The sequence below is a fragment of the Callithrix jacchus genome, chromosome 3 (genome assembly GCF_049354715.1).
Source record: "Callithrix jacchus isolate 240 chromosome 3, calJac240_pri, whole genome shotgun sequence".
Classification (NCBI taxonomy): Eukaryota; Metazoa; Chordata; class Mammalia; order Primates; family Cebidae; genus Callithrix; species Callithrix jacchus.
The window spans coordinates 68457180-68471221 of NC_133504.1; the positions used below are offsets into that span (position 1 = coordinate 68457180).

Below are 14042 nucleotides of genomic sequence, written 5' to 3' on the forward strand. Positions count from 1 at the left end.
TTCCTGAGATGTAGTAACAAAGACTTGTCTTGCTTTATGTGGGCTAGGCACAGTGGCTCACACCTGTAATTTCAGCACTTTGGGAGGCTGATGACAAGGTCAGGAGTTCGGTCGCTTGGCCAATATGGTGAAACCCTGTCTCTACTAAAAATACAAAAATTAGCTGGACATAGTAGAGGGCGCCTATAGTCCCAGCTACTCGGGAGGCTGAGGCAGGAGAATCACTTGAACCCAGGAGGCAGAGGTTGTAGTAAGCCGTTATCAGGCCATTGTACTCCAGACTGGGCGACAGAGTGAGACTCCATCTCAAAAAAAAAAAAAAATCTGATGCAAAAGTGCAAAAGAAAAAAAGAGAAAAGGTAATAATGTCATAAAGCTGGGGGAGGCTCACATCTGTAACCCCAGCACTTCTGGAGGCTGAGGCAGGTGGATCACCTGAGGTCAGGAGTTTGAGACCAGCCTGATCAAATGGAGAAACCCCGTCTCTATTAAAAATACAAAAAATTAGCAAGACATGGTGGTGCATGTCTGTTATCCCAGCTACTCAGGAGAATTGCTTGAACCTAGAAGGCAGAGGTTGCAGTGAACCAAGATTGTGCCATTGCACTCCAGCCTGGGCAACAAGAGCGAAACTCCACCTCAAAAAAATAAAAATAATGCCATAAAATGCTATTATCCCCTATTTGCTTGATTAGGTTATCACATACTTCAAAACCTTAAGTTTTTGAAACAGGTAAAAACAGCCAATATGCAGAGGTCCCTTAAAATATATACAACAATAGAAAAAACTAGCCCACACAGGAAAATTAGGGTTTAAACTATCTTTAAAGAACACATTTAAACTCTTTATCCATTTCAACAGTAGTATTTTGGTAAAAATAAAAAGGCTATGTTCAAGAGGTAGCGAGCAAATATGTCATTCCTTTCACCTATGGCAGGCATGGTTGATAAATTAAGTCATTCTTTTCCACAAGCCCACGTATATCATCAGAATCCTTCTTAAGACAGTGCTACCACCCAGAGAAATTAAGCCCATTTGCCCTTTACGTCCTATTCCTAGTCTCACAGTTTTCTGACAACTTACCAGGGAAAACTAGAGTCAGATTAATCTCTTCAGAATACACAAAAATGAAATGTTTATTTTCTAAAGCATTTCACTGAAATCAGAAGTTTGCGTTCCATTCTGCCTTGGGGGTCTCTGAACCAGGTACTAATTTCTATTAATACATACATATACATCCAAATCTTCGTGTCGAACTCTAAAAGTTCATTAGACACTTTAGAAATACCAAATGCCTCTGAATTAACAAAGGTAAGAGTAAGCATGGGAAAGGATCCTACAAACCCATTATTCCACCCTTGGTGGAATAAGCCAATAAATGCTAAATGTCTACAGGGTAATTTAAAAAGATTTTTAAATGCTCAAACCAGATGTTCTTATACAGGATATACAAAGCAGCTTCTGCAGAAACCAGACTTAACCAGCTAATGACAATTACATTGTGCAGATTGAAATGCAGCTGTTTTTCAGGAACTTTGTTCCTTGATTATACCCAGTTGTCAGAAACTATCAGTTACCACTAACAATGTTAAGTCACCAAAAATTTTTAACGTACTGTTTTAAAAAAAAAAAAAAAGAGAGACTCCCAATGTTATATATTTGAAGACCTAGATGACACACTTGAGAAAAACAGCATTTACACAATCATTCCAGTTACATATGAAAACAAACATTTCATCACAATTGTACAAGTCTTGTTATGAGCATGGAAACCTAAAATGGTCTCAAACTTAGCAGCAAGGTCCAGAAAGCATTCTCTGAGGCTGAAGTCTGAATCTCACAACATAGACCGTGTCTACAAGACTCACAATACAGACTGTGTCTATAAGAAATCTTCCCAAAAGAAACCCATAAAATCATAATTAACTGTAGAGGTAGGAGGATTTAAGAAACAATTTAAAATAATTTAATCCACCCTTCCTACTTTTAAAGAGGAGTACACTGAATTCTGGATGTTTATCAACTTGCACAAAGACATGTATGTAGATCCAGTGCAAAGACAGTAACAGAACCGAAGTCCAGTTCCCCAGGCAGATGGGCAGGCACCCTCCTCCTGTGCCAGATTCCTGGAAAATGGGTTTCTCCCTCCTGGATGTCCACTGGGATTTAAAACGAAGTCATGTGAATGATTAAGTCCATGATATATTATCAGGGAGCAAAAACTGAAAATGTCAATAAACAATATGTTAACTTGGAAAACTGAAACACAGATTCATTGCAAGATGGTTGCAAATGCCATTCATTTTGCCTAGCGGAGCACACAAAAGATAAAACTGGAAGAATGGGTCAGCAGTTCTTTAAACACTATGAGAGGAGTAGGAGGGGCAGGCATTAACTTCTGATTAATGTGACACATACACCCTACTTGACATTATCTCCCTCTGTAGAGGAACCCACTCTTATACATATCCTCTTACAAAGGGTTTCTTAGCTTGACCCCCTTAAGAGGGTATGAGAGATGACCAAGGAAATTGTTCTTACACATTTTATCCTCAAAAGGGATCTAGGATCAGAGTCCCAGCTACTCCGGAAGCTAAGACAGGAGAACTGCTTGAGACCAAGAGGCTGTTGAGCCATGATTGTGCCACTGCACTCCAGCCTGAGCAATAGAAAAACCCTGTACACACACACACACACACACGCACACACAAAACCGGGAGTCGCGGTGGCTCCGGCCAGTTGTCCTGGCGCTTGAGAAGGCGAGGGTATAAGTTCAAGGCCAACCTGAGCAACGTAACAAGCTCTCATTGATTAACAACAATAAAAAAAAAACCGTTGCACTCCAGCTTAGGAAAGGGCGGGGATGGGCAGCGACCCCACAGCCCTCAGCGTAGCCAACTACCTCCAAACAAATTTCTAATTTCAACTTGTATTTTCAGGTTCCTAGAAGGGAGCTGAGCTACCAGCAGAAACAATCAAGTGACTGCTGCATCTTACTATAAATCTGGGGAGGCCAAGGAGTGACGGCCAAAGTGGGCAGAACCTTTGAGCTCAGGAGTTAAGATCAGACAGGGAAACACAGCAAAACCCCATCCCTACAAAAAATACAAAAAGTGAACCAGGACTTGTGGGGGGGTAGGGGTGCCTGCAGTCCCAGCTACTGGGGAGGCTAGGGTGGGAGGATCATGTGAACCAGAAATTTGCACCACTACACTCCATCCTGGACAACTGGGTGAGACTCTCTCTCAAATCAATCAACCAATCAGGGGTCAACAGCCTGTTTCTGTATGGCTTTTCAGCTAAGAGTGATTTTCACATATTTAAATGGTTGAGGGTAGAGGGTCAAAGAACATTTCATTACTTATTAAGCTTATAAAAATTTTACATTTCTGGCTGGGCGCAGTGGCTCACGCCTGTAATCCCAGCACTTTGGGAGGCCGCGCGGGTGGATCATGAGGTCAAGAGATCGAGACCATCCTGGTCAACATGGTGAAACCCCGTCTCTACTAAAAATACAAAAAATTAGCTGAGTATGGTGGTGCGCACCTGTAGTCCCAGCTACTCAGGAGGCTGAGGCAGGAGAATTGCCTGAACCCAGGAGGCGGAGGTTGTGGTGAGCCAAGATCCTGCCATTGCACTCCAGCCTGGGTAACAAGAGCGAAACTCCGTCGCGATAAAAAAACTTTACATTTCTATATCCATGGTTATTTATTGGAACACAGTCACACTCATTCATTCTGTCCATGGTTGTTCTGCCACAACTGTCCACTTTAACAGTTGTGACAGACCGTATGATCCACAAAACCTAAAATATTGACTATCTGGCTCTTTACAGAAAAGTCAACTGATCTCTCCTATACCTCAACAGACTAGCAGTATGTTTATAAACCCCCACTATGTGTGTTTAGTTCAATGTGAATCAATTACCAGGTCCTGGGCAAGTACCGGAAACCTTGCAAAATTAAGGATCAGACACAATCACTCCTGATGAAGTCCCTAACTATGGCTGGGCGAGGTGACTCACGCTTGTAATCCCAGCACTTTGGGAGGCCAAGGAAGGTGGATCACTTGAGGTCAAAAGTTTGAGACCAGCCTGGCCAACATGGCGGAACTCCATCTCTACTAAAAATACAAGAATTAGCCGGTTGTGGTGGCAGGTGCCTGCAACCCCAGCTACTTGGGAGGCTGAGACAGGAGAATTGCTTGAACCCAGGTTGCAGTGAGGGGAGATTGTGCTACTGTACTCCATGAAGAGACTCATGACTCATGAGAGCAAGACTGTCTAAAAAAAAAAATAAGTCCCTAACTAGAACAGGCAATAATCAAAAGGAAGAAAAGGTCAGGGAGGGCGCTGAGGAGACTCTCATCAACTTAAAAAAGGCCACAGTAAAACCAGTGACTTTTTCTCCAGCACTCCAGCCACGGTGACAGAGTAAGACTCTGTCAAAAAAAAAAAAAAAAATTAAATTGTATTTAGTGTACTTTGTGCGAAATTAAAGCAAGCTATGAAGTTCAACTTCAAGCAACTTGCTAATAACATTGCTATTTCTTATTCCTTACCCTGGTATAAGAAGTAAAAAAAAAAAAATGATCATTTTATTTCTCACTGTGGATTCACACCACTGAAATCTTCACTTAAAATAACTGCTTATGAACTCTCATGGAAGATGCCATGAATTCTCAAGTTAATAAAATCTGCACAGGAGACACTAAATGTTCAATAGTTTAAAATATTACCACCACCAACCATGCTGGTGCACACCTGTAATCTCAGCTACTCCGGAGGCCAAGGCGGGAGGACTGCTGGAACTCCTAAGTTCAGGACTAGCCTGGGCAACCTGAGCAACATAGTGAAACCTCATCTTTCTAACAAAAGACATAGGCAGATAGACAGATGCCAATTGTGAGTGCTTTTGAAGTAACAGAAATCTAGCCAGGCATGGTGGCTCATGCGTGTAATCCCAGAACTCTGAGAGCTGGTGGATCACAAGGTCAGGACATTGACACCATCTTGGCTAACACGGTGAAACCCCATCTCTACTAAAAATTAGCAGGGCGTGGTGACACATACCTGTAGTCCCAGCTACTTGGGAGGCTGAGGCAGGAGAATCACTTGAACCCAGGAGGCAGAGGTTGCAGTGAGCTGAGGTAACACCACTGCACTCCAGCCCGGGAGACAGAGCGAGACTGTCTCAAAAAAAAAAAAAAAAGAAAAGAAAGAAAGAAAAGGCCAGGCACGGTGGCTCATGACTGTAATCCCAGCACTTTGGGAAGCCAAGGCGAGCGGATCACGAGGTCAAGAGATCAAGATTATCCTGGCCAACACAGTAAAACCCCATCTCTACTAAAAAATACAAAAACTAGCTGGGAGTGGTGGTTCGTGCCTGTAGTCCCAGTTACTCGGGAGGCTGAGGCAGAATTGCTTGAACCTGGGAGGTGGAGGTTGCAGTGAGCCGAGATCGCACCACTGCACTCCAGCATGGCACCTGGTGACAGAGCAAGACTCTGTCTCAAAAAAAAAAAAGAAAAGAAAAAAAATACAAAAATTAGCTGGCCATGGTAGCACTTGCCTGTGATCCCAGCTACTCCGAAGGCTGACTCATGAGAATCACTTGAACCTAGGAGGCAGAGGCGGAGGCTGCAGTGAGCCAAGATCGCACCACTGAACTCCACTCTGGGTGACATAGCAAGAATTTGTCTCAAAAAATAAAAAATAAAAAAAGAGAGAGAGAAAACTGTAGTTTATATCCCTCAACAAATAAGCCCAAAAGAACCTAAGGTTTCAAAAATTAACTTTCTTCAACTGCTCTTAATCACATTATGTCTTGCCTCTATCTGAAGAACCAAAGGCAAAAAGTAAATAATGAATTTGTTTTAGAGTAACCAAAACTTGGTCACTGAATATTTGTTGCGTGTACACCATATACTATAAGTCTAAGAGATTAAAAGTAAACTACATGGCCCCTTTCCTGGAGACAAAGGCTTTCCATTCCAAGTCTGCTAATCTTTATGTTTGTGCTTTGAAGTAAGAAAAGGATCCTTAAAAATCATTCAGGTCCCGGGCTAGGAAAGACCCCTTCATAGACAGAGTTTAGCATCAATTTCTTCCATTCTATTCCATGACACTCAAATTGATCACTTCTACGTGTAATTTAAAAAGGCCCTCCAGGGCTGGGAGTTCTCGCCTGTAATTCCAGCACTTTGGGAGGCCGAGGAGAGCGGATCACGAGGTCGGGAGTTCGAGACCAGCCTGACCAACATGGTGAAACCCCTATCTGTACTAAAAATAAAAAACTTAGCCAGGCGTGGTGGCACGTGCCTGTAATCCCAGCTACTCAGGAGGCTGAGGCAGGAGAATTGCTTGAACCCAGGAGGCAGAGGTTGTAGTGAGCTGAGATCACGCCACTGCACTCCAGCCTGGGCAACAGAGTGAGACTCTGTCTCAAAAAAAAAAAAAAAAAAAAGCCCTCCAAGGTAATTTTCTTGCATATATTAGGAGGGCAGAGTAACTTGCTTCATCAGGGCTACGAATTGCAAAAGAAAAAAATCAAAATAATGTATACACCCTCATGATCGCAAACCAAAGTTTTCACACTAAAAAATATGCTAGGCAAAGGACTAGACTCAATTAAATCTCAACTTTCTGAGATTACATTCCACAAAGATGAAAAGAATAAACATAGCAATTGTTCAGATTTTAAATACACAATCATGTAAAGTGCTGCAAGGACTTTAAAATGGGAAAAATAGATTTAACACTAGGACTTTTTAGGAAACAACTTACCTGTCTCAGGAATTAAAATCCTTTCCTAATTAAGATTGCTGATACCCTCTAAAAAACTAGAAACTCCAAGCAAACCCACCCTTCTTTAAAAAAAAAAAAAGGTAGTGTTGAATATGGTGCCAATTCTCCAAGTTAAAGGCTTGTACAAGGGAGGAAAAAAGTTTAAACGTGATGTAACTTTCACTGTTTTAACAATCAAGTTAAACTTGTTAATGCAAACCTAAATAAAAAGCAAGGTGTGTTCCCTAATGTCACATTTCTCTCCACAAGATACCTGTTTTATAAACCTCATGGGAAAACCAGTTGAATAATGCAAATTCTGACAGACCATTAGCTGTAATGCTTCAAAAGGTGCCCCGTAATACTAAACAGGGAAGAGCTTCACAAAGAAGAAAGTAAAGACAAAAGCCGAACTGTGACAGGTTCCTATGCCTCCTCTTCATTCTGACCAAACCCTAAAGAGACAGGATGTAATCTGTGTTTGATATCTTGATGTTTACAGTTCCAACCACCTCAGTACTGAAACACAAACATCTGATAAATCTTTTTCCAACAAGTCTGTGGAAAACTAACATCAGGCAAGCAAGTTTCCTTAAAATATTTCTCTAACAGATGATCTCCAAATCTAAAATTTCCAAATTACAATAAATACTATTTAAATACTATTTTGACTTCTTGCTTTTTAAAAATCCAGACAACTTTATTTCCAAAGGCTGGCCTCCTCGGTGTCAGATATTCTGTCAAAAAGTTACTTGAGATTAAAATCTACTTAAGGGTAACACTCAAATGCAATAAATGGTCCTTTATTAGACAGCGGTTAAGATAAACCTGCTCTATTATATGCTGGGGCTAAATGGGGAAATCTGAACATGCCCAGTTATAGATGATATTAAAAACCGAGCTAGCTGACAGAAAAAAAGGTCCTTATAGATGGTATATACATGTATCGCATATTTATTAAAACAAATATGTACATGCATAGAAAATTATCTGAAGTAATACACTGGTAATCTATGAATGGTGGCAATGTGTTCTTTTTCTATTTGTTTCCTTGTATTTTCTAATTTTCAAAAACGTACGTGTAACACTACTTGTATAACTTTTTAAGTCACTAACAGTTTCTTGAAGTCAAAAATCAGTATCGACCACGTGCCTATTACAGGCGAGACGCAATGGAAATCTGCTCGCACTCTCACCTAGTCCTACAAGTTTATTTAGTTCTTTCTTCCCCAACCCCCTAGGCTAAGCAACAAGACAATTCCTTGAACTCCAGCAAGTTTTCTCCCTCTGGTTTCACTCAAACTTATTTTTCATTGTTTTCCCTGTATACCTACTCTTTCAACCTTGCTAATATAAGCAAAGCACTGGTTTACAGGCAGAAAACCAGTCAAGTTTTCTGTGAAAACGGGAAATGAGAAGTGAGGCGGGAAGAACTAAGAAGGTGGGCTTTTATCCTTTTAAGTGGACACACATCTACCTTTGTTAAAGCTAAAATATATGTGCAGCCACCCAACTTTTACCAGAAAGCAGTCTGTAGTCTTAAAGATGGAGTCAAGTTCCAAGTTCTACCTCACTTTCAGACATTCTCATTATCTCTGCTAGATAGGAATGAAAAGAAATATGAGGAAACCTAACACTTAAACAGCTTGAAATTGTATTTATGCTACACATTAAAATGATAATGCCAAATAAGACACTTATAAAAGTATGCAAACTTTGAGAAAGACAGCAAAATACCAATCAGAACATCTGATTTAAAAGTGTAAGTAAATAAGATCTTTGGGATAAAAGGACCATAAAAATTCTGGGTTGCATGTACTTGCTAAGAATGTTACAGAACATTCCATTTATTTCCACTCATATGTTGCTTACCTACAACAAATTATCACATCAAAAGTGTTTAGTCAGTATAAATAAGGGTACTTTGAATGCTTCCTTTCTCCACCTGGAAGTGATTAAATCTTGATCAGTTGTGATTTGATCAAAATGCAACTTACTATAAAATCTCTAACCACTGGTGAGTCACTACCTAAATCAGCTTTCAGGGAAATAATTTCTCTGTATCTTAAAACTAGTTCATCAGCTTTGAAAGGTATTTGCCTTCAGCTACAAGTAGCAAGAGAGCTAGCCTTCACGGCTGGTGGAAAAATAGTTCATCTAATAAAAACCTTTGGGAAAGAACCCCCTAAGCACTCCCATTAATGGAAACCTCAGATACTCTCCTACTTTCCTGAAAAACGTACCTGTCTCAGGTCATTCACTGCAGCTGTCATTTTACGAAAGACAATTTAAATTCCCTCTTGGCCGGGTTAAATAGAGGGCGACAGCCCCTCGCCCCTGTCGAGGTAAGGCAGGGCGCCAGCCTTCTCGTTACTAGAAGGCAAGCTAAAGCTCCTTTTAAACGGCCTCCGGATGACGACGCCTTCCTAACGGGTTTCGAAGGCACGTTTAAATCGCCCGCTTTTTTGTTTGCTCTCTGCATTCCCCCGCGCCGGGACTGCGGCCGCCCCCGGACTGCGGCCGCCCCCGCGCGCTTTGGGTGGGCAACCCAGGGCCAGGGGATCCTGGGGCGGGGAGGGCCCGCGGTGCGGGGGAGACCTGAGACGCGCAGAACCGGTGTTGAGGACTCGAGGATGAGGAGCCCTGGTGGAAGGGTGGCGGAGTGGGGTGAGGAGGAGGGGTGAGAAGAGTGAGGATCCCAGCAAGGGGGGCACTTCAGGGTGGGGGGAGCTGGGCCGCCGCCCCGCAGTGGCGAACGCTTCGCGCGGCTCCCGCCGCCCGCCGGGGAATGCGCAGGGCCGCGGCTCCGCGGGGCGCCGCCCCCTCCCTCTCTTCCATTCCTCCTCCTCCTCCTCCTCCCTAGGCGACAGAAACAACAGCGCGGGAGGAGGGGAAAGTAACTCCCGGCACCTCCGCCGGAATTAGCCCCGGTGCAGTGATGACACCTTCTCGTGGCGCAACCAAGCCCCACTCCCTCCGCAGCGGCGTCCCCGCCGCCGCCGCCCTCTCCATTTGAAAGTGGCCACCCCCCGCCGCCGCCGCTCCTCCCGCCCCGCCGCCGCCAGCTGCACCAATCCGCTCGGCCCCAGTTGCAAATCAAACGCTCCCTCGCGTCCAGAAGCCACTTGCGCCGCTGGAAACGGCCGCGACGTCCCCCTCCCCGAGTCCCTCCGGGGCGGCACCTTCGGGCTGGGGCCGGCGCGCCGGCGAGAAACGGCTTTAAGATGGGAGCGGCGGCGGCGGCGGCGAGGAGCTCCAAGCGGGCTCGGCTCCCGCTCCCGCTCCCGCCCCCAGACAGTTCTGGAAACTGTGTATCACCTCTGTCACAGGAAGCCATCCGGCGAGGAAGGCGGCGCGGAACCAACAAACAAACGCCTGCGGCCGCCCGCCGGAACCGGCTCGGGGACGCGTACGGCTTCAGGCCGTTCCCGGGGCGGGGGCGCGGCACCACCCCCTCGCCGCGGGCTTTGTGCGGGGCAGGCGCGACGGGCCGGGCGTCCCCGCCCCCGCAACTCCCCCACCTCGGCCCGGGCGTCGTAGCTGGGACCGTTAGCTGACGCTCCGGCCGCGGCTGAGAAGCGCCGCCTCGGCCGCCGCCCGCCCGCATTTCCACACTGGGCCGCCTCTCCTCAAACGCCAGAGGCGGGCTACAAAAGTTGGCCCCGGGGCCACCCAGCACCTGCCCACGTGCCGCGGAGGCTAGCTCCGGAGTCTCCCCCAGTTCCCTCCCCCCGCCGCCCTCGGCCGCCAGGTCACCTATTACCGGTGGGAGGGGAGAGAGGCTGCTATTTAAACGCCCGCGGAAGTTGAGGCACCCCCACTGGCGGGTGCCGTGCACCTGCCTCCCGCCGCCGCGCTCCGCCACTTTGAGCAGCAGCCGCGTCCTCAGCCCCGCCTCCAGCCCGAAGGCGGGCGGGGGGGAGCGGGAAGGAGGTGGAAGGGATCGAATTTCTCCAGCAAATGGGACCGTTCCGACAGGATTCGGTTCCCCGGTCAACATTCCACATTCCATCCCTCTCCCGCATTTGCAAACCAATGCCGAGCAACCCGGAAAGCCTGCTGGCTACCGAACAACAGCCCCCAACTCGCAAACACACACTCACAGGCACAAGACACGTGCACTGAAGGGCTCTGCAACTTGCAGTCCCGGGGTACACACTGCAACTGCACATTCATTTAAGGAAGCAAGGAGACCAAGAGACCCCTCCCCCACAATTTGCAGACGGTGCCAAAGGTTGCAATTTGCAATCCGCTTTAAGTTCGTGATTAATCGGTACTTTGCTCTACCAATGCCAACTCCTACCCCATTTCATCGATGAAAGGGTTTTACACTTTACAAGCAGTCGCGCTGTAAGTAAAAGGTCTGACCACTGGAAGCCCCAATTCGGAAGAATCTAATTGCCAAGCTGTCTCTCTACCCCCCAACCCCCTCTCACTGCCCTTGAATTGATGCAATGAATATTTTGGACATGAGGTGACGCGCTGACAAGAGCCAGGGCTGCGGCTACCACACACAGATGTACCTACACACACCTATGTCTGGACAAATACAGTCCCACCACACACATGGTCTCACACACTCTGGATTCATATATGTACGCGAACCTGCGTTCTGCCATTGCCATCTGTCTACCAAGTTGCTACTATGCTTTCCACTTTCATGCAGCCTAATGCACTTCGGCTTTCCCAAAAAAAAAAAAAAAAAAAAAAACCCTATAAACTAAAGCCAACTTAAAACTGGGCTTCTGCTCCTGAATGCGTTTAATTGATGATTCACCTGAAAACCGCATGTTCTTCGCAAATCCAAAAGAAGAAATAGTTCTAAGTCTTCAGCCCCCCCAGATTTGAAAAAAAAAATCATAATAAAACTTACTGATCCAACATAGATCAATTCTCAGGATCCAAAAATCATCCTCTCCTCCTCCTCCGGCCCCCGCCCCGGCAATGCCCAAGTTACTGGTGGGATAGTAACGCTGCGCTCGGCGGCGGCGGCGTCCCTCCCTCCTCGCTACATATCGAGAACCCAATCTTTTGGCGCCATATTAATGACGTACTATATTATTTCCACTAGGCAGCGACCTTCGGCATTAAATTACTCCCGAGAACTCCCGAGCAAAGCAACAAAACCATCAAATATGGCTGAGCCTCTCGGCTCGTCCTGAAGCCGCCGCCGCCGCCGCCGCCGCCGCCGCCGCCGCGGGACCCGAACGCGCACACGGACCCACGCGCGGACACACGCGCGGCGCGCCCACCCCGCGCGCCCCCCGCGGCTCGCGCGCGTACCTGCTGCGGTGGGGTTCGGCCGAGGCGCTGGGCTAGGCGCCGCTCGATAGCTCGGAGCTGCATGAGTTCGGGCCCCAGCGGGCGGGCGGGCGGGGAGCCGGGCGGGCCCCTGCTCTCGCCGGCGCGCACACACCCGGCACTCGCGCACAGAGGCACTCTCGGGCTGGCGTTTGGCTTGTTATGGAGGAAGGACTGTGTGAATCAAACTCATTTCTGGGTCACTGCTGCCACAGGGGGGAGCACTTTAATCCCTTGCCAAAACGAGAGGGTGGGGACGGGAGGGCGGAGGGAGCAACGCGGGAGCCCGCGGTGCGGGGGGCTTGGTCCATCGTTAACTCTTCGCAGCCCTCGCCTCAGCCGACTCGGCCTGCGCCAGTGGGTGCTCGCAAAGAATGGCACTGTTCAGGTCTTAAAATCTCTTTCCTTGCTTCGCCCACCTTGTGAGCCTAGAAATTCTTGAGGTGTCTCCAAGCAGGAAAGTGGGTTTTTAAATTAGCCCCTTCAAACTGCTGTCCCAATTTCAACTCTTGTCTGACATCTAGAAATGGATTCTTTCAAATTAGTTTAAAATAACGTATATTAAGATGTGTAATTTGAGTGAAAGGTTTTATTTTTAGGCTGAGTGGCAAAATAGTTCTTTGTAGTAACAGTTTTAGGGAGTTGCACATTAGAATGACATTTTTAAATACAGATAATCCAATTCTGAATAACATCTTTACCTAAATTTGTATGGAAGTGATCATTGCAAATGAGCATTAATCCATTAGAAGATACTGATTATTTATAAATTGACACCACCTTTATGTTACACATTACTACAGAATTGGAAATCTCCCAAATCTGAGGCGTGAGCCTAATGCTAAAACTAGAATTACAGACTAATATGAGATCAGTCATCAGAGATTGATTTAGGGGTATCTACGTGTACAAATGAATGGTTACCGATTTTCTGCAGAAGACAAACTTGCTTTTTTTCATATAAAGGCAACATAATTCTTTAATGAATTCGCCTAGGGAAATACAGGAGTATGTGGCATTCAGCTTGAAAAGGAAAAAAGTACGGATTAAAAACTCCCATTCAGTAAATAAACAGTGATCACTAATTGCAAAATTGAATATCGAACCCAAAAGGCATATCTATCTACAGAAAGAATCTGTCTGAATATATCAGGTTTGATTTCACACAATCCCACACCAACCCATCCACCCACATCCATTATAATCTGATAAAAGCAACAAAACAAAACAAATTGAGTCTTTCAGTTATTTTTCAGAAAACAAAGTAAGCCAATGGAAATCCTAAGTACTGTATATGTCCTCTCCTGTTTTACTAATGAAGAGTAGAAAGACTCCCTGCCAGTCCTATTCATGTTTTCACTTAATCATGTTCAAAGCAATCATACATGTAAAGCACTGTGTTAACTATCATTATTATTATTCTTAGTATTGCACTTCAGTTATTGTTATTTTGATTGGTTCACCTCGCACATACCCTCTGCAGAAGTTAAAGTACACAGGCTTTGTAGTCAGACGTGATGGAAACTGGCTCTGTTGGTTACCAGTTTGTGTACCTGTGTGATAAATAACAACTTTATCTGAGCCTCAGTTTCTTCCCTGGTAATAAAATAAAGTTAACAGCTGGCCCCTAACCTGAAGGGTTGTTAAAAAGAGTCAGGTAACCGCTTAGCAGTTCAGGAGTAGAGGCCCTGCCAGTAGGAGGTTGTCTACTCCCTCAGTCATCATTCATTTCTTTCTTGGTTTTCTCTCTATCAAAAATCGCAACTTTTCTTAATTCCAAACAGCCTTACTTCACGCATTCTTAAGAAAATTTTTAACTCACATTTGCTGCTTACTCTTTTATTTGCTTTTTCTATGAAAAATATCAGGCACCAACCAAAGTATTGAATAAAATAGATGACAAAAATAAAGGGATGAAATGGCACACAAACTCCCCACACTGATACACTGAACAGG

At 45.5% G+C, this 14042-nt stretch overlaps 1 protein-coding gene across 9 annotated transcripts in view; it reads right to left on the reverse strand.

Annotated features, from left to right (window-relative positions):
- Positions 1-12254, reverse strand: part of JADE1 (jade family PHD finger 1) — a 63711-nt gene extending 51457 nt beyond the window's left edge. For 3 of the 9 annotated variants that reach the window (XR_013532889.1, XM_017970245.4, XM_078366492.1), the window contains exon 1: positions 10104-10653. Coding sequence is in view for 2 of the 9 variants with exons in the window: in XM_017970245.4 (XP_017825734.3) it covers positions 10104-10392 (289 nt within the window). In the remaining 7 variants the exon portion in view is untranslated. Of the gene's footprint in view, positions 1-9028; positions 9700-9967; positions 10673-11658; positions 11767-12068 lie in introns of those variants that run through there. The other 6 variants (XM_008992708.4, XM_008992709.4, XM_008992710.5 and 3 more) reach the window with 6 other exon arrangements.
- Between the last annotated feature and the right edge of the window lie 1788 nt (positions 12255-14042).